The 20,153-nt window shown below is 36.4% G+C and overlaps 1 protein-coding gene across 5 annotated transcripts in view; it reads left to right on the top strand.

Moving 5' to 3' along the window:
* The window catches only part of PRKAA2 (protein kinase AMP-activated catalytic subunit alpha 2), a 69,182-nt gene extending 50,601 nt beyond the window's left edge, over positions 1-18,581 (top strand). For 4 of the 5 annotated variants that reach the window (XM_046017309.1, XM_046017326.1, XM_046017333.1 and 1 more), the window contains 5 exons: positions 709-796; positions 2,480-2,704; positions 13,371-13,875; positions 15,744-15,870; positions 17,079-18,581. In XM_046017309.1, the coding sequence (XP_045873265.1) occupies positions 709-796; positions 2,480-2,704; positions 13,371-13,875; positions 15,744-15,870; positions 17,079-17,317 (1,184 nt within the window). In that variant the 3' untranslated portion in view covers positions 17,318-18,581. Of the gene's footprint in view, positions 1-708; positions 797-2,479; positions 2,705-13,370; positions 13,876-15,743; positions 15,871-17,078 lie in introns of those variants that run through there. The other variant, XM_046017340.1, reaches the window with a different exon arrangement.
* The last annotated feature ends 1,572 nt before the right edge of the window (positions 18,582-20,153 follow it).

Here is a 20,153-nt window from a genome sequence, read left to right as displayed (position 1 = left end):
GTTCCGTAGATTATTTTTTTCTATGTTGAATTAAAGCTTTCCAAACTAAAAGGTTTTGGAATGTAATGTAATCTTTATAAATTGGAGCTTGTCTGATTTCTACTTAGAGATTGTTTTAAAAGGCTTTGAAAGTACAGGATAAAAAGTAATGGTCTCTATTTCTTTCTTTCAACTGTAGAAATAGATAAATAATATTTTGATACTTTTATGCTTGGGAAAGTTCATGTAATTTAGAATAACCTCATATTTGTGAAGTGAATCAACATTTTTTTAAAAAGGTTAATTTATTTGGAGAGAGTACGAGTTGGGGGAAGGGCCTCGGAAGTGGGGAGAGAGAATCCCAAGCATATTCTCTGTGAGTATGGAGCCCAGCATAGGGCTTGATCCCACAACCCTGAGATCATGACCTGAGCCAAAACCAAGAGTCGGACGCTCAAACAGCCACCCAGGTGACCCAAGTGAATCAACATTTTAAGTTAGAAAAGGAATTTAATTCCAATCATATATGATGTGTGTTATCTTTTTTTGTCAGAGTGTAAACACTCTGAAATAGTCTTCTTCTTGTCTCTCAAGTGCTTGCCACTATTTCAAAATAATTATAAAATATGATATACAAAACATTGAAGACTTGACATTTTTCTTCATGCATTTATCTATGGCTCCATATAAAAATATCTAGCACAAAGTAAATATTACTCTTATTTTCAGGGTTGTCTAATATGATGTCAGATGGTGAATTTCTGCGAACTAGTTGTGGGTCTCCAAATTATGCAGCACCTGAAGTCATCTCAGGCAGGTAATAATAGATCAGTGGAGAGAGTAAGCTCTTTATAATCTTTTGTTCATTCTAATAACATTTAATTAAAATATGTTCTATTCAGAGGATGAGATTGTTAACATAATAGGAACAAATTGTCCCTTTAATTTTCCCATTGTTGAAGAGAGAACAGTTATATTAAACAATTTTTTTAAACATTTGGTTTAGATTTTGTTATGAGTATATTTAAGGAGTTCTTCCATTAAAAAAAAATGACTGAAACAAATCTTGATTTTCTTCATTTTGGAAAAGTATGGATAAGAGAAAGCATTTGTTAAATTTAATGTCATCATTTACTTACTAGACACTGTCCTTAAATAATATTTTATATATTCTTTTATAAGGTACTATATAGAGTATTATTTTTTGTTTTTTCTTTAGAAGAATGAGATTTTTCAGGGACAGTATTGTCATTCCTGAAATTAAACTATAAGTAGGGATTAGAACTTACTCATTGGTATATTCATTTACATGACAGTATACTTGTAAACACTTGACAATATACATGTAAATATTTTCAGTTACATGAAAATAAACATTTAAAAATGTTTATACAGATTGCAGTAGTAAACAGAAGACTTTTTACAGTAACCAGTGTCTGATTTAAAAAGTTAACAGAACTCGCTGAGAGAAAATAAATAAAAGGTATTATTGCAAGGAGCAGGTATAGGAGTTTTGGACAAGTACCGCAAATGATATAAATGGTGGACAGCAATTTTTTGAAATGGCTTATATTCTTTTAATTGGAATTGTAGAGATTTACTTTGTTACCTCAGACCCAGGTTTGAATTTGTCAATGGGGTATCAGAGGCATTTTAATACTGCAGAAAGGTGAGAGAAAAAAGGAATAATATTCCAGACATAGGTTACATGGAGCAAAGCTAATCTTAGTCCCATGAGCTAATCTAACAAGTGATTAGAATGAAAGTCATACTCAGGATAACATGATACAGGACAAATACTGTCAAAGAGATTGCTGCAGGACTAGGTCAGCACTTTAATTCTTTTTTTTTTTTTTAAAGATTTTGTTTATTTATTTGACAGACAGAGATCACAAGTAGGCAGAGAGGCAGGCAAAGGGAGAGAGAGGGGGAAGCAGGCTCCCTACTGAGCAGAGAGCCCGAAGTGGGGCTTGATCCCAGGACCATGGGATCATGACCTTAGCCGAAGGCAGAGGCTTTAACCCACTGAGCCACCCAGGAGCCCCTAGCCCTTTAATTCTTTAGAAACTCTTTAAAATAGGCATGTCAGGGAGGAAAATTCTATTTTATAGGCATTTTCTTTCTTATAGTTATGTGGTAAAAGGATGTAGCCTAAACACTATAGTAGTATTTTTTCAAGTTTACAGTCATTTACTTTGATGTTTCCTTTAAAAAAAACCAACCATAGTAAGTTTTATATTTTTTAATTAGTTAATTAGTAAGTTGTGAGTTTGTGACAAATAAAGTAACACTTTCTTTTGGAAAGCTTGAATAGTAACTGCTGAGACCAGTTCTCTACGGCAAACAAGCATTGAGTGTTGAGGTGTGGCCATGGACTTCATTAAAGGCTTGCAAATGAATATACACCGAGTCTACACCATGTGTATACAGATGCAGGTATACTTGGATGAGAACAAATGGCACTTGCATTTCAGGTTGGCGTTGTCATCTTTTCTCTTAGATTGTATGCAGGTCCTGAAGTTGATATCTGGAGCTGTGGTGTTATTTTGTATGCTCTTCTTTGTGGCACCCTCCCATTTGATGATGAGCATGTACCTACGTTATTTAAGAAGATCCGAGGGGGTGTTTTTTATATCCCAGAATATCTTAATCGTTCTGTTGCCACTCTTTTGATGCATATGCTGCAGGTTGATCCCCTGAAACGAGCGACCATCAAAGATATAAGGTGATTCTTCTTTTTGTTACTGTTATGTACATTTTAGAATATTAATAATTGTATCACTAATTGAATGCCTGCTTTATGTTAGACTCTCTAATACTTATTGTATAGGAATTCTGCTTTCCTTTTTACACAGACCTGATCATGTCACTTATCTTTTAAATATTTCAGATTGTTTCCCATACTTTTTCCTTGAGGTAGCAAATCCTTTAAGGCCCTTCCTAAGGAGGCTCCTTTTCCTACTTTGAGGTTTCATTCCTGCACTCACCACCACACCCGCTTCAGCTACACTCAGCTTTTCCTTCTTCATCAAGTATAACATGTATTTTATGTCTTCAGGTTTTAATTTATATTACTACCTCTGATGCCATTTCTGTCTCTCTTGACCTGACAGACTTCCATTCATCCTTTAAAATTCTGCTTACATATGACCTCCTTTGTGAAATCAATTTGGATTCCCTTAGGCAAAGTTAATTGCTTCCACTTCCGTGATTTTCACGTTTTATTTGTTTTTTTTTCATTAACATTTCAAATGTCAGTGTGTGTTTTTCCAGTCCTAAATTGTAACTCCATAAGGGTAGAGAGAGTGTCTTACTCATCTTAGTACACACAATGCTAGATGGCCCATGAATGTAGTATATGCTGAGAAACTGAATAAATCTTATGCGTAATACAGACTGACTAATAATGTATTTTACATATGGTCGATGAAATGAAACATTAAAAGTTTTGTTAAGATTTTGAATCCAGGGGCGCCTGGGTGGCTCAGTGGGTTAAAGCCTCTGCCTTCGGCTCACGTCATGGTCCCAGAGTCCTGGAATCGAGCCCTTCATCGGTCTCTCTGCTCAGTGGGGAGCCTGCTTCCTCTTCTGTCTCTGCCTACTGTGATCTCTGTCTGTCAAAGAAATAAATAAAATCTTAAAAAAAAAAAAGATTTTGAATCCAAAAATAGCTGCTAGCACTGTGAAGGATTTCTTGTTATGTGAGAAACTTTGGAACTTGCAGTGGCTGGTGTTATTATGAATATGACCTTTATATAGCACACACAAGCCACAATAATGCATTGCCTTTTACTCTTTACTTACCAGGTTATGTTTCTTAGAGTTTTTTTTTTTTTTAATTCTTACCTAACATTTCATCGTTTATTCATTTACAAACACATTCTTTTGCCCTCTTTCCAGAATCTCTCCTCTTATCTTCATAAGCCAAAATGGCTGTTTAGAGACTATGACTCCTGGAATGTTTAAATGATGACATGGTTTTTTATGTGATTGCTGCCTATCTCTTAGACTGCAAGAAGGGGCTTATTTTTCTTAAGTGCTCCAGACCTCCTACATAAACGAAATGTGTAATTGTATATAGCACCAAGTTTAGTTATAGATATGTACTTAGCAGGAAAAAAATTTTTTGTGTTCACAGTTTTTTTTTCTTTTCTTTCTTTCTTTCTTTTTTTTTAAAATAAGTTCTACACCCAACATGAGGCTTGAACTTACAAACCTGAGTTCAAGTGTCACATGTTCTACTGACCAAACTAGCTAGGTGCCTCAGTCACTTAATTGGCTTTTCCTTAGAAAGAAAATTAGATATGCTTCCTGTGAGTTATTCATTCTATAGGTGGAAGCCTGCATCTCCCTCTCCCCTTCACCCATTTTGCCTATCCCCCCAAACCCCCCTTCTGGCAGCCATTGGTTCTCAATTTATAGGTCTGATGCTGCTTTTTGTTTATTTGTTTTTCATATCTTTTTTTAAGATTCCACCTGTAAGTGAAATCATATGGTATTTATTTTCTCAGATTTATTTTACTTAGCACAGACCCTTGAGATCCATTCATTTTGTTGCAAATAGCACAATCTCATCTTTTCTTTCTTTTTTTTTTAAGATTATTTATTTATTTATTTATTTATTTGACAGACATTACAAGTACACAGAAAGGCAAACAGAGAGAGAGAGAGAGAGAGGAGGAAACAGGCTCCCTGCCGAGCAGAGAGCCCAATGTGGGGCTTGATCCCAGGACCCTAGGATCATGACCTGAGCCGAAGACAGAGGCTTCAACCTACTGAGCCACCCAGGCACCCCCAATCTCATCTTTTCTTTTTTCTTTTTTTTTTTTTTAAAGATTTTATTTATTTATTTGACAGAAATCACAAGAGAGGCAGGCAGAGAGAGAGGAAGGGAAGCAGGCTCTCCGCTAAGCAGAGAGCCCGATGTGGGACTCGATTCCAGGACCCTGAGATCATGACCTGAGCCGAAGGCAGAGGCTTAACCCACTGAGCCACCCAGGCGCCCCAATCTCATCTTTTCTTAAGGCTGCATAGTACTCCATTGTATATGTACACTACATGTTCTTTACCATTTGTCTGTTGATAGACACTTAGGTTGCTTCCATATCTTAGCTATTTTAAGTAATGCTGCAATAAACATATGAGTGCTTATATTTTTTTGAATTAGTGTTTTTGTTTTCTCTGGGTAAATACCCAGTAGTGGAATTATTGGGTCATATGGTATATCTATTTTTTTTTTAAGATTTTATTTATTTATTTGACACAGAGAGAGACCACAAGTAGGCGGAGAGGCAGGCAGAGAGAGAAGGGCAAGCAGGCTCTCCGCTGACCAGAGAGCCCGATGCGGGGCTCGATTCCAGGATCCCGAGATCACGACCCAAGCTGAAGGCAGGGGCTCAACCCACTGAGCCACCCAGGTGCCCCTGGTTTTTCTATTTTAAATTTTTTGAGGAACTTCTATACAATTTTTCACAGTGATTATACCAATTTACATTCCCATTAGCAGTGTGGAATTCCTTTTTCTCTGCATCCTTGTCAACACTTATTATTTCTTGTCTTTTTTATTTTAGTCTTTGGCAATGTTAATTGTGTAATGTGATATCTCATTGTGGTTTTGATTTGCATGTCCCTCATTATAGGAGTTGAGCATATTTTCATGTGTCTATTGCTTATCTGCATGTCTTCTTTGGAAAAATGTCTGTTTAGGTCCTCTGCTTGTTTTTAATTGATTGGATTTTTTATTTTGTTTTGTTTTGTTTTGGTGTTGAGTTGTATTCTTTATGTATTTTGGACTTAACTCCTTACTGCATATATAATTTGCAAGTATATTCTCCCATTTAGTAGGGTGTCCTTTTGCTTTGTTGATGGTTTCCTTCACTGTGCAAAAGCTTTTTTTTTTTTTTTTTTCATTTTATTTATTTTTTCAGTGTAACAGTATTCATTCTTTTTGCACAACACCCAGTGCTCCATGCAAAACGTGCCCTCCCCATTACCCACCACCTGTTCCCCCAACCTCCCACCCCTGACCCTTCAAAACCCTCAGGTTGCCCCAACCTCCCACCCCTGACCCTTCAAAACCCTCAGGTTGTTTTTCAGAGTACATAGTCTCTTATGGTTCGCCTCCCCTCCCCAATGTCCATAGCCCGCTCCCCCTCTCCCAATCCCACCTCCCCCCAGCAACCCCCAGTTTGTTTTGTGAGATTAAGAGTCATTTATGGTTTGTCTCCCTCCCAATCCCATCTTGTTTCATTTACTCTTCTCCTATCCCCCTACCCCCCCATGTTGCTTCTCCATGTCCTCATATCAGGGAGATCATATGATAGTTGTCTTTCTCCGATTGACTTATTTCACTAAGCATGATACGCTCTAGTTCCATCCACGTCATCGCAAATGGCATGATTTCATTTCTTTTGATGGCTGCATAGTATTCCATTGTGTATATATACCACATCTTCTTTATCCATTCATCTGTTGATGGACATCTAGGTTCTTTCCATAGTCTGGCTATTGTAGACATTGCTGCTATAAACATTCGGGTACACGTGCCCCTTCGGATCACTATGTTTGTATCTTTAGGGTAAATACCCAGTAGTGCAATTGCTGGGTCATAGGGTAGTTCTATTTTCAACATTTTGAGGAACCTCCATGCTGTTTTCCAGAGTGGTTGCACCAGCTTGCATTCCCACCAACAGTGGAGGAGGGTTCCCCTTTCTCCACATCCTCGCCAGCATCTGTCATTTCCTGACTTGTTAATTTTAGCCATTCTGACTGGTGTGAGGTGATATCTCATTGTGGTTTTGATTTGTATTTCCCTGATGCCGAGTGACGTGGAGCACTTTTTCATGTGTCTGTTGGCCATCTGGATGTCTTCTTTGCAGAAATGTCTGTTCATGTCCTCTGCCCATTTCTTGATTGGATTGTTTGTTCTTTGGGTGTTGTGCAAAAGCTTTTTATTCGATATAGTCCTGATAGTTTATTTTTGCTTTTGTTCCTCTTGCCTTAGGAGACATATTTAGAGAAGTGTTATGGCTGGTGTCAGAGATATTATTGTCTTTGTTTTTCTTAGGAATTTTATTGTTTCAGATCTTACATTTAAGTCTTTAATCATTGTGAGTTTATTTTTTGTGTATGATTTAGAAAGTGGTCCCGTTTCATTCTTTTATATGTAGCTCTCCAGTTTTCCCAACACCAGTTATTGAAGAGATTGTCTTTTCTTCATTGCATGTTCTTGCCTCCTTTGTTTTAGATTAATTGACCATATAAGCATAGGTTTATTTCTGGGCTCTCTATTCTGTTCTGTTTATGTGTCTATTTTTGTGCCAATACCATTGTTTTAATTATTGTAGCTTTATAGTGTATCTTGAAATCTGGGATTGTGATACTTCCAGCTTTATTTTTCTTTCTCAAGATTGCTTTGGCTATTTGAGGTCTTTTATAGTTCCATACAAATTTTAAGATTGTTTGTTCTAGTTCTGTGAAGAATGCTTTTGGTATTTTGATAGGTATTGCTTGGAATCTGCAGATAGGTTTGGGTAGTACAGACATTTTAACAATACTAATTCTGCCAATCCATGAGTATAGTCTTCAACCTCCTTGGTTATATTTTAGTATTTCCGATGCAGTTGTAAATGGAATTATGTTCTTAATTTCTCTTTCTGGTACTTCGTTATTAGCATATAGAAATGCTACTGATTTCTAGGTATCCTGCAGTTTCTGCAGGATATTATTACTGAATAATTTATAAATAAATATAAATTACTGAATTTATTCTAGTAGTTTTTTGGTGGAGTCTTTAGGATTTTTTATGTAGAATGTCATATCATCTGCAAAGGCACCCATACTAGATGGATATTAAACTGTAACAGTTTAAGAACTTCTTTACCAGTATGGATGCCTTCTGTTTCTTTTTCTTTTCTGATTGCTGTAGTTAGGACTTCCAGGACCATATTGAATAAAAGTGCTCTCAATTTTAATGATTTTTAATTTTTTATTTAAATTTATTTATTTATTTAAGTAATCTCTACATCCCATGTGAGGCTTGAAGAGCAAGCTGGGTGCCTCTTACTGATTTTTTTCTATTGTTTTTTAATTTTTATGTCATTTATTTCTGCTCTGATCTTTATTATTTTCTTCAACTCGCCTTGGACTTTGTTCTTCTTTTTTTAATTTCTTTATGTGCAAGTTTAGGTTGGTAGTTTGAGCTTTTTCTTATTTCTTGAGGTAGGGCTGTATTACTATATATTGCCCTCTTAGAACTGCTTTTGCTGCATCTCAAAGATGTTGGATTGTTGTGTTCTCATTTTCATGTGTTTCCATAACTCATTTAAGTCATTAGTCTTAAGTATCAAAAATAGAATATCAGGTAAGAGTGATAGAAAGACTTAATTTCTGATGGGGAAATGAACTGATATTGTCTCAGGCCAACTCTCATAAACATTCTGGTTACTGCTTATCTTGATAGAGTTAATTCAGAAACTGATTCCTGAAAACAAAAGCTGAGTGTGACTTTTTAATTGGCAGTTTCTTATGGTAAAGAATTATGGTCCTTTGTGTAAATGAATGAATTAGAAATAAAAATTTAGATTATTTCCCTATTTATCATTTTTTAAACATTTATATCATTGATATAATTCACATACTGTACATTTGTCCCTTCAAATTGTATAATTCAATGGTTCTTAGTATATTTACAAAGTTGTACAGTCGTCACCATTTTCTAATTCCCTTAAAGAAACTCTATACCCATTATCAGTCATTACCCATTTCCCCCTCCTTTTATCCCTTGGAAGCCAGTAATCTACTTTCTGCCTTTATGGGTTTGCCTGTCCTGGACATTTCATATGAATGGAATCCTATAGCATGTAGCCTTTGGAGTCTGGCTACTTTCGTTTTTTGTTTTTTGTTTGTTTGTTTGTTTGTTTTTTAAAGATTTTATTTATTTATTTGACAGAGAGAGATCACAAGTAGACAGAGAGGCAGGCAGAGAGATAGAGAGGGAAGCAGGCTCGCTGCTGAACAGAGAGCCCGATGCGGGACTCAATCCCAGGACCCTGAGATCATGACCTGAGCTGAAGGCAGCAGCTTAACCCACTGAGCCACCCAGGCACCCAGGAGTCTGGCTACTTTCACACAGCATAATGTTTTCAGGGTTCATTCATGGTGTAGCATGTATAGTACTTCATTCCTTTGTTCTTTAAAAATACTCCATTGTACAGATACACTACATTTTGTTTATCTGTTCATCAGTTAATGGATACTTGAGTTGTTTCTGCTTTGGGCTCTTAAGAATAATGTTGCTATGTACATTCATGTACAAGTTTTTTATGGTCACATGTTTCCATTTCTTTTGGATGTATGCCTTTAGTTTGTAATTCTTGTTGCTGTTCCTTTTGTTAGTGATTTTACTGAATTAATTCCCCAGATTTTGTACTTTTTGTCATGGTTGGCCACTGAAATCTCTGATTAGTTAGCTTAATGGTCATTTATTATTAGAGCTGTCCTTAAATGCCTTGATCTAATAAGTCTCACAGTCTTTGCTAAGTGATTATGTGTACATGTTGGAGTATATCTTCATTGCTCTGAAGAGAAGCTTATAACTCTGATGTAGTCTTTATTCCACATTAGCAGAGAGCCTCAAAGTTAGCCAGTGATTAGAAATGAGGGTCTTTCGGGGTGCCTGGGTGGCTCAGTGGGTTAAAGCCTCTGCCTTCGGCTCAGGTCATGATCCCAGGGTCCTGGGATCAAGCCCCACATCGGTCTCTCTGCTCAGCGGGGAGCCTGCTTCCTCCTCTCTCTCTGCCTGCTTCTCTGCCTACTTGTGATCTCTGTCAAATAAATAAATAAAATCTTTAAAAAAAAAAAAGAAATGAGGGTCTTTCTTGGGTAAGCACACAGCCCTGCATAATATATGCATGGCCTGCTTGAGTCCCAGGAATATATCAGAGTATTTCTTTCTTTCTTTCTTTTTTTTTTTTTTAAGATTTTATTTATTTATTTGACAGATGGAGATCACAAGTAGGGAGAGAGGCAGGCAGAGAGAGAGAGAGAGGAGGAAGCAGGCCCCCTGCCAAGCAGAGAGCCCAATGCGGGACTCGATCCCAGGACCCTGAGATCATGACCTGAGCTGAAGGCAGCAGCCTAAACCACTGAGCCACCCAGGTGCCCCATATCAGAGTATTTCAAAGACCTCAGTGGAACTCTTATTCCTGAACTTTTCATTTTAAGGTTTATGGTTAGCTTCTTGTTTGCCCCAAATCTTACTGCCTCTTCAGTCAGTTGGGATGTCACAGTTACCATTGGTTGGTTTTTGTTTGTTTTTTTTTGTTTTTTTGTTTTCTGTTTTAAAGATTTTATTTATTTGTTTGATAGACAGAGATCACAAGTAGGCAGAGGCAGGCAGAGAGGCGGGGGGGAAGCAGCCTTCCTGCGGAGCAGAGAGCCCGATGGAGGGCTCGATCCCAGGACCCTGAGATTATGACCTGAGCCAAAGGCAGATGCTTAACCCACTGAGCCACCCAGGCGCCCGCCATTGGTTGTTTTTGACAAATGTCCTGGGGAGAAGGCTATTTGCAGTGAGGGAACTCTGAATCAGGTCGGAAAAAGACAAGTCTTGCAAAATGGAGATTTCCAGGGAACTTCCAGACATGTCAAATAATTACAGTTTTCTGAGGCTAGGACTTTTGGAGAATTCTAAACCTATTCTGCTCTAATTCTAAACCTATCTTCCCCTTAGTGGTTGTTAGGTCGTTATTAGGTTGTTAGGTGTTCTGGGCTACCATGATTGTGAGACTGCTGGTTTTCAAGGCTACCATAGAAGTGGGAAAAGGAAGATGGGTATAGGGCAACTTAAAATGTTTCAGATCTCACTGTTTTTACTGAGATCGGCTATTTTCTTGAGTAAACACTTCTCAGATTGTTGCAGTCTTTTGGTAAATTTCCATGGTTTTAGAAAAGTTGATTTTGATGATTTTTGCTAGTACTCTGAATGATTTCATGGAAGAGTGAGTTTTTGGAGTTCATTTGGAAATGCTCATCTTCCCTATTTATTACTATTTTTAAAATGTTAGATATATAATGTCTCCTGTTTCTATGGGAGAAATTAATATATCACATCTTTATTACCAAGCCTTTGGTGCTTAGTATGATATCGGAAATAAACACATTATTGGATTAATTTTGGCTTTCATATTTTATGTATTTGTCACTTATTTATTATGCATTTATTGAACATTTACATAGTGTTGGGTAGTTGAATACAACTAAATAAGGCATGGTCCCTGTTTCAAGGAGCTCTGAGTTTGGTGAGTAAGATTAAGAAAAAAATCAACACCTATAAGAAAGTGTGAGTGTTACAATAGAAAGATCTACTAGAAGCTGTAGAAGATTCATCCTCAAGGCCTGGCACACCATCATTTCTTACTTGGACTATTTCATCAGCATCATCAACATCATCATTTTTGTCTTTTCAGTTTCTGTATCACAAGCAAGATTATCTTTACAGAATGCAAATTAGATTATGTCACCCCTGTCTCTGTAAAATCTTTCAGTGATTTTCATCAAGCATAGTTTCTAGTCCCAGAATCGTTCTTCTAGCCTATAGCTGTCAGAAATATTTGATAGCTTTTGCCCCTCCAACCTATAACTCCTGTTTTCATGATAGTGGCCTCAGTCCTGTTCTGGAACATGGCACAACTCTTTGTCTCAGTCTTCACCTGCATTGTTTCTTGTGCTGGGAATACCTGTTTCCCAGCTCTTTGCTCCCAGCTGACTTCTAATAATTCTGATATCTGCTTAAATATTACTCTGTAGCTTCTCTAATTACATGGCTCCCATTCTGATTTATATATTTTTATTTTACCCTGTGTTTTCCTCTTATAATCTTTATCACAGGATTTTCACATTTGTATATTTGAAATTATATATTTTTGTGAATATTTTATCTGTATTCTTCTAGAATATAATCTGAGAGGAGGAATGTCTTTTTGCTATCCTATACTCTTAGTTTAAATTCATAAATGAAACAATCAGTCAATAGAAAGCATGGAAGCAAAATATAGATCGATCTGAATTTAGTTTAGAGGGTGCCCAGTTCTGTCATGTAGCAATGCTTATGTAGTCTTGAAGGAATAGTACTTAGTTAGTCAGATGAAAAGAGGCGGGATGTTCTTGGATGTGCAAAAGCCCAGAAGTGTGAGAAAATAAGATTTAGGAGACTGATTGTCAAACTTTTTGGTTTTAGTACCCCTTTATAGTCTTAAAATTGAGGCTTCCAAAGAGTTGTGTTGTTTAATGCAGGTTATATCAGTATTTATCATATAAGAAATTGAAACTGAGGAGTGGGTTATGGACATTGGGGAGGGTATGTGCTATGGTGAGTGCTGTGAAGTGTGTAAACCTGGCGATTCATAGACCTGTACCCCTGGGGATAAAAATGCATTATATGTTTATAAAAAAATAAGAAATAAAAAATTGAAAATTAAAAAAAAATTGAAACTTAAAAAAACAATTCACTTAAAAATAACAGTAAAGCTACTACATGTTAATCTAAAGAACACATCTTTTATGAAAAATAAAAAAATGGTAATAAGAATAGAATTATTTTACATTTTCAGAATCTCATACATGTTGGGCTTTACTAAGAGACACCAGCTAGGTTCTTAGGTCTACTTCTTCATTCAGTCTATTGCAATATGTTGTATTGGTTGCAGTCTATGAAGAAAATCTGATACCACTCTAATAAGTGATTGGAAAAGGAGAAACATTTTAACAGTCTTTCAGATAGTTGTGGATATTCTTCTTTGATTTTAAGCCAAAGCTTAACTTGTTAGTTACAGTATCAAATGAGAAAACATTTCAGTGTATATTTGTACTTTATTACATTAAAATTCACTGGTCTTTTTGTGTGTGTGTGTGTATTTTGTGGATATTTTATCTTGGTCATTCTGAAAATACCGGGTTATTGAGTTAAAAAGATTTTCCAAATGGTGACATGTTCATTATAAAGTATTAGAAACCATGTTCATTGTTATCATTATAAAGTTATTAGAAAAGTCTTAAAGTCGTAGGAAGCTGTCAAACTCATGGAGGCAGACACAAATTATATAAAATTCTAAAATTTTGCTTGAAAGGTTGAACTTTATCATTGGCAAAAAATACTGCTAGTTGTTTCCTTTGAAGTGACAGGCTCATTTTACTAATTTTTCAGAAATGTCAGCCAAATACCCAAGTCTGAATAATCATAGTTATTCAGGGGTGGGGGTTAATTAGCTTACTCAGGATCATAAAGAGAACAGGTCTTTCTGGTTCTGTTATATTTTATTGCCCCATGTCTAAATTATTTGGGACTTGCCAAAGCATGTTCTTACAATAGTGTATTGTGGTATTTTTCCTAGAGAGCATGAATGGTTTAAACAAGATTTGCCCAGTTACTTATTTCCTGAAGACCCCTCCTATGATGCTAACGTCATTGATGATGAGGCTGTGAAAGAAGTGTGTGAAAAATTTGAGTGTACAGAATCAGAAGTAATGAACAGTTTATATAGTGGTGACCCTCAAGACCAGCTTGCAGTGGCTTATCATCTTATCATTGACAATCGGAGAATAATGAACCAAGCCAGTGAGTTCTACCTTGCCTCTAGTCCCCCATCTGGTTCTTTTATGGATGATAGTACCATGCATATTCCCCCAGGCCTGAAACCTCATCCAGAAAGGATGCCACCTCTTATAGCAGACAGTCCTAAAGCGAGATGTCCATTGGATGCACTGAATACAACTAAGCCCAAATCTTTAGCTGTGAAAAAAGCCAAGTGGCATCTTGGAATCAGAAGTCAAAGCAAACCGTATGACATTATGGCTGAAGTCTACCGAGCTATGAAGCAGCTGGATTTTGAATGGAAGGTAGGAAATTGTAATATCTTAAGATCATTTGTAAAAGTTTGCTTTTTTGTTTTTGTTTGTATAGTAAGCTGCTCTGATCTACTGAGTTGAGTACTTAGGTCTCTAAAAAAGTTGTTTTTGATTTAGATACAAATTTAGTGGTCTTTGTGTTTCTGGATGATAAACCCCATTTTTTCCATTAATATACCAAGTATATTCCAAACTAAACACAGTTCTGAAAGCATGAAGAGTTGTTGATGCTGGGGACCTACAATATTTTTAGAGACTAGCATTCTTGGCCAAGAAACAGAAAGTAATCAACCTGAAATCACCTGAGAAAATAGTCTACCTATTTCTGTCTGCATCATAGCAATAAAAAGTCATGTGTCTTTGAAGATGCTGTGTTTTTACTTTTCTCTCTTTTCTTTTTCCCACTAGCTATAACAGCTAGGGGTCAATACAAGTGATATCATCAGGACATGTTTATTCAGTCAACAAATACTTTTCTCTAGGTTAAGAAAATCTCTTTTATTTGGCTAGTGCTTTTAATCCTTGGTTATGGTATATTTTTCTTACTCTTAGCTCCCAATTTTCTTTTTTTTAAATTACTGCTCAAATTCATTGCAATTCTGTTTGAGTATACGTGGAAGGGAAAGCATTTTTTTTTTCATTTCAGATATCTTTTACTCTTCTTCCTTTCTTGAGGACTATGAATGTATTTTTAAAGGCAGAATAAAAATATTCAAATATACCTTGTGTTTATTCATTTGACATGTTTGAAACATCTATCATTTTCATTTTATTTGTATGAGAAATGAATAAACAAGATAATAGTTCCTTAAAACCATTTAAAAACAGATACGCTTTTTCTTAAGCAATTTGGTTAAAAGAAAGACATTAATTTCTTTAAAATTCCATACTGAAAAAAATTTGGAACTCATTTTTCTTTTAAAGATTTTATTTATTTAATTGACAGTGAGAGACACAACGAGAGAGGGAGTGGGAGAGGGAGAAGCAGGCTTCATACTAATAAGCGGGGAGCTCGATGTGGGTCTTGATCCTAGCATCCTGGGATCATGACCTGAGCTGAAGGCAGACGCTTAAAGATTGAGCCACCCAGGCGTCCTGGAACTCCTTTGATAGATGTTTTGAAAACCCAGAATCATCTTTATCTGAGCTGCAGTTTTCTTCTGTTCAAAGGGCAGATAATACTTCTTCACAGAATTATTGGAGTACATAAATTTTGTGACAGTACCTGTTTATACTGCCTAATACAAACTGTTAACAAGTTAGTTCTGTTTCATTCCTCCTACTCCATATTAATAGGTAAAGGTATTCAAGTTGAGGCTGGGTGACCAGAATTGTTGTTGACATTTTATTTATTTATTTTTTTTTTAAAGAAGCTGGTTCTTTTTTTTTTTTTTTTTTAAGATTTTATTTATTTATTTGACAGAGAGAGATCACAAGTAGGCAGAGAGGCAGGCAGAGAGAGTGAGAGGGAAGCAGGCTCCCCGCCGAGCAGAGAGCCCGATGCGGGACTCGATCCCAGGACCCCGAGATCATGACCTGAGCCGAAGGCAGTGGCCCAAACCACCGAGCCACCCAGGCGCCCCTGTTGTTGACATTTTAGAGCAAAGGCATAGCTAGAATGAAGGCTAGACTCTATATAATCTCTGAGTTCCCTTTAAATTTCTGGTGATCTGCACAAACAGTCCTATTAGTGGAGATTAAATAAATACTAAAGTGTCATGTAATATTAGAAGATGATTCAGGAATTCCTTCTCTACCCCTCCTGTCAGCTATTTCAATATTCTTTGCAGTAAGAATAAGGGAGATACTGTAGCTTGTTATTTTTAACATTTTTCCTTAAAAAATGTTTCTCACTTTAGGTAGTGAACGCATACCATCTTCGTGTAAGAAGAAAAAATCCAGTGACTGGCAATTATGTGAAAATGAGCTTACAACTTTATCTGGTTGACAATAGAAGCTATCTTCTGGACTTTAAAAGCATTGATGGTAAGGAAGCTATGCAGGCATGAGCTCTGAGAAGATAAAACTTGGCACTAGTTGACAAGATGTTAAAATCATCTCAAAGACATGGTGGGTAGGTCTTCTATGCTGGTTTTTAAGTAATCTAGAGTTAACTAAAAATGCAAGTGAAATGAAAAGGATTGAAGACGTGGAATATCTCTAACCCAGCACTTCTCCAAAAGATGTGCTTCCTTGGCATAAAAAACTCACTTGCAGTGTTGGTTGTGGAGCTAAAGTAAGGAATAACAGGGAGGCAGTTTTTACCTAATATTGTGTGATGCTGTCCGGTTCTTTGTCACATTTCTTCATTCATATTTTCTTATTGTTAGGATTATAATATCTAAACTTCTCTCTTCATCAACTTTCCTCAACCTGGTTGGCCAAAGGAGTCTCTCCTTGTATTCAGGTTGGATTTTGATGCCCCAGTCATTCAGGAGATGAAGGAGTCAGGAAGATGGTTGTGGTTTGTGTCAAGTGTTTAGTGGGTGCCAGAAGTAAAAACCCTCATGAACCAGATGTTCAGTCCAGAGGCCCAAGTGGGATAAAAACAGTAAACCAGGGGTCAGGTGCAGGACAGAACCACAGGAAAACTGAGTTCAGAGTTAGGGAAGTTGTAGAACAGTTAAATTTTATTCTGAGCTATCACTGCCTTTCATCAGAATTACCCAGAGTTCTTAGTAAAATGCAGATTGTTGGGAACTACCCCCAGACCTACCAAATCAGAATTTATTTCTAGAGGTGAGTCCTGAGAAACTGGAAATCTTTATATTTAACAAGATTTCCTCACCCCATCCCCAGGCATTGTGTACTGAAAGTTCAGAACCACTATATAATGGTAACTTTTTATTTTAATGGGTTTTTGTTGATATGCTGCAAGAAAATAATCATTCAGGGATGTTCTTTCTTCAAATGGGATATCAGTTTAATTTCAAGGCTGATGCCAAATACTATGCTAAGAAGGATTTAGGGGTGACATTTTGACTGTTAGTGTTGTAGTTGATGAGTGATGTCTGTTATAATTGTGAGAGGAAAGGGGTATTGCTACCCCTGCTCTTAAAACTCTGAAACCTGCCATCCATGAAGTTTCCCTTGTTCAGATATGTTTACTCAGTTTTCTGAATATAGCATCTTCATAGGAAGGGCTTGGGCAACTATACCTTTCATATAAATTGCTCTTCTTTCATCCATTTCAGATGAGGTGGTGGAGCAGAGGTCTGGTTCTTCAACACCTCAGCGTTCCTGTTCTGCTGCTGGCTTACATAGACCAAGATCAAGTTTTGATTCTGTAACTGCGGAGAGCCATTCACTTTCTGGCTCTCTCACTGGCTCTTTGACTGGAAGCACATTGTCTTCAGCTCCACCCCGTCTAGGCAGTCACACCATGGATTTTTTTGAAATGTGTGCCAGTCTTATCACTACTTTAGCCCGTTGATGGTGTTTCTTTCGTTTCTGTCTTTCTGTTATAGCACTGTGAAAATCAGATAGATTCTTAAAATTATTATTTTACTTATGGATATTATACACCCTGGAATACTGATGGAGAGTCATGAGTATTTCCAGGGGACACTCAATGCCATTGAAATTATTGAAAACAAAAAAGTCCGACGTTTTATTTACCTATCTGTACTTCTGTTTTGCCTATGATAAATTCATAGAGGCAGTATCTTTAATTGGCGAACATCGATGAAGAGTATTGTTACTTTAAAATTGTGAGTTCACTACAGATGATTAATACACCTTCACTGGTGAGTCATCTCAGTCAAAGGGTGGTTTGGCAATAGCTCTTTGCTTTACTATTTAATGTAGGTAAATCCAGTTTATTTCATAAAGTTCAGCAGGCTTTAAGCTGTGTTATGTACCCAGTCTTCTTGCACAAGATTAAAAAAAAAAAAAAAAATTAACACAGCCATTAGTAAGATGGTATTTAAATGTTGAAACCTTAAAGGCTGGCCCCCAGAATTTCAGAAGGCAAGTTCTTCTAGTAGTTTTAGGTTTTGTTAATATTGCCTAGTGTTTAACAGAAGGGTTGTGGTCCTGAAACAGGTAACTGGTTTCCAGGTTTCTTAAAAACAGCTTATAACCAGCTAGAGATTTTATTCGAGATTTCCTTGGATAATATATTTACTTAAGAGTCTTCGGTGTTCTACTCAGTATTAGAACATCTGAAATTACAATTTTTGGTTTTTCATAAAAAACATTTTTTTAAACTTAACATCATTTTAAAACATGCCTTCGAAACTACCTTTCTCACGTTCTTTTTGCCTCTATTTATTTTTGTATTTCACCAAGCATGATAAAATAGTTGAATGAAACAAAGCAAAATACCAACAGTCCCTTAAAATAGAACTTTTACCTTTGATTTAATGTATGTGGTGGTGGGGAGTGTGTGCATATGTCCCCCTGCATCCCACAATGCTAATTCTTCATCTAAAGTTCAAGTTTTTTATCACAGCTGTCCCCCCCACCCATCCCACCACCAGTTTCTTTGTTGTCTGATCCTTAGTGGCTGATTTACTTAGCTTTTCTTGTTCCCTTTCTTTGTTCTGTATTGATTGTTAGCCATCCATTTTGAAAACACTGTTCTGGCCCTAAGGACTTTTGTGTACCTCCAAAGCTTATTAGGCTGTGACCTTACCTATTGAGGCTGTTAGGCTAGGGAAGCCTTAAACATTAAAACAAACAAACAAACAAACAAAAAACCTCTTGAATAAATGTATGTGTTGTTTACATATATACATATATGTATTCACACACCAGGGCTTTTAAAGGAAAAACCAAACAGTTTCTTTGTTTTGCTTTGTGCAGGTTTTTTGGTTTTTTTTAAGTTTAAAAAGAAACCTATATACAGCAGATTAGATAATAGCTCATTGCTTATATTATTTTAGTCAAAGTATTTAATTTTTAAATTATGTGTAATTTATCTAATTTGTATTTATTCCTTTGTTTAATGTGTTATAATTAACACTCTCATTCACCTGACTTACCCTAGATAAGTTTAAGCTCTTGAAAACAGGTTTCTGTTTGCCAAAAATAATGTTTTCTACCAAGAAGCAAATGAAAATCTTTGGCCAAGTTTCTCTTGTGTTTTTGGAAGATAAGCATGTCTGTCTTTAAGTAGTTTCGAGTCAGGAGTTTGCAGTGTGTCACATCATATTGATTTATAGAACTTTTTAAAAATGGTGTTAAGTAACTTTTAAATCTGACTTCATAATATCTAAAGGAATCTTTGCTCGCCAGTTTGGGAAAAAGGGTGGGTTTGTTTAAACCTTTGAAAGATTGCCATCTAGTGGCATGAAAGGGTACTTTTTGTGATTGTTTTTAGAGGGATAAGCATCCTGCTGTGCGTTATACCTAGGGCATAATTTTAACCTCTTCAAATGTGTAAATACCTCTTTTGGGAAGAACAGGTCCACCTCATACGATTTGTTTGACTATGATTGATCTTAGAAATAGGAATTCTGATGATTCCTATTCCCTAATGACAAAATCCCTAACAATTTTGACGGTGGAAAAACAGCAAGGAATACAGTGGCGTTTTTAGCTTTGTTAGTCGAATAAATCAGATATTAAGAACTTATTCATATAAAAATACTTTATATTGGTGATTATCATGTTTATTGAGAATTAAAAATATTATATACTATTTTCTCATTCTTGCCAGTATTTGTGAATATCTACATTTTGATGGTTATCTGTTGAATTTTAGGAGAACCAGGGTTGCAGTTTCAGTTCTCTTATGCTTATATTTTTAAAGCACAGCTACTCTGAATTTAGAAGGCACAGTGAATTGCTTTATATTGAGGAGATTTCAGGAGGCTTAGTATGGCATAATAGGGGCTGGAACAATGTCACAGGAGGCTTTTGTTGCTAATGGGCAGAAAAAGGGAAAGAATCAGTTGCTAAATTCCCACATTTCAATCTTGTAAGCTGGTTAATCAAGGGTGTGGTATGTGGTTGTTAGATCTGCAGTGGGAAGAATTTCTTCAAGTTAAGATTTTGGAGGAGAGCTTCTATTATTAGGTTATAAAGAGTTAGCTACATCATGGAAATGAACTCCATATGGTTCTACAATAGCATTTCCCACACTGTATCCCTGAGGTGCTGTACTGAAAAATGAGTCCATTGAGCAAGTTTGGAAAGTGTTATACACCACACTCTTGCTTGAGGATGGCAGTGGATATGAGAATTAAAAACTTTGGGGCGCCTGGGTGGCTCAGTGGGTTAAAGCCTCTGCCTTTCGCTCAGGTCATGATCCCGGGGTCCGGGAT

The sequence above is a fragment of the Meles meles genome, chromosome 1 (genome assembly GCF_922984935.1).
Source record: "Meles meles chromosome 1, mMelMel3.1 paternal haplotype, whole genome shotgun sequence".
Taxonomy (NCBI): domain Eukaryota; kingdom Metazoa; phylum Chordata; class Mammalia; order Carnivora; family Mustelidae; genus Meles; species Meles meles.
The sequence above is the reverse complement of the archived record's forward strand: the minus strand, read 5'-3'. Positions and strand labels throughout refer to the sequence as shown.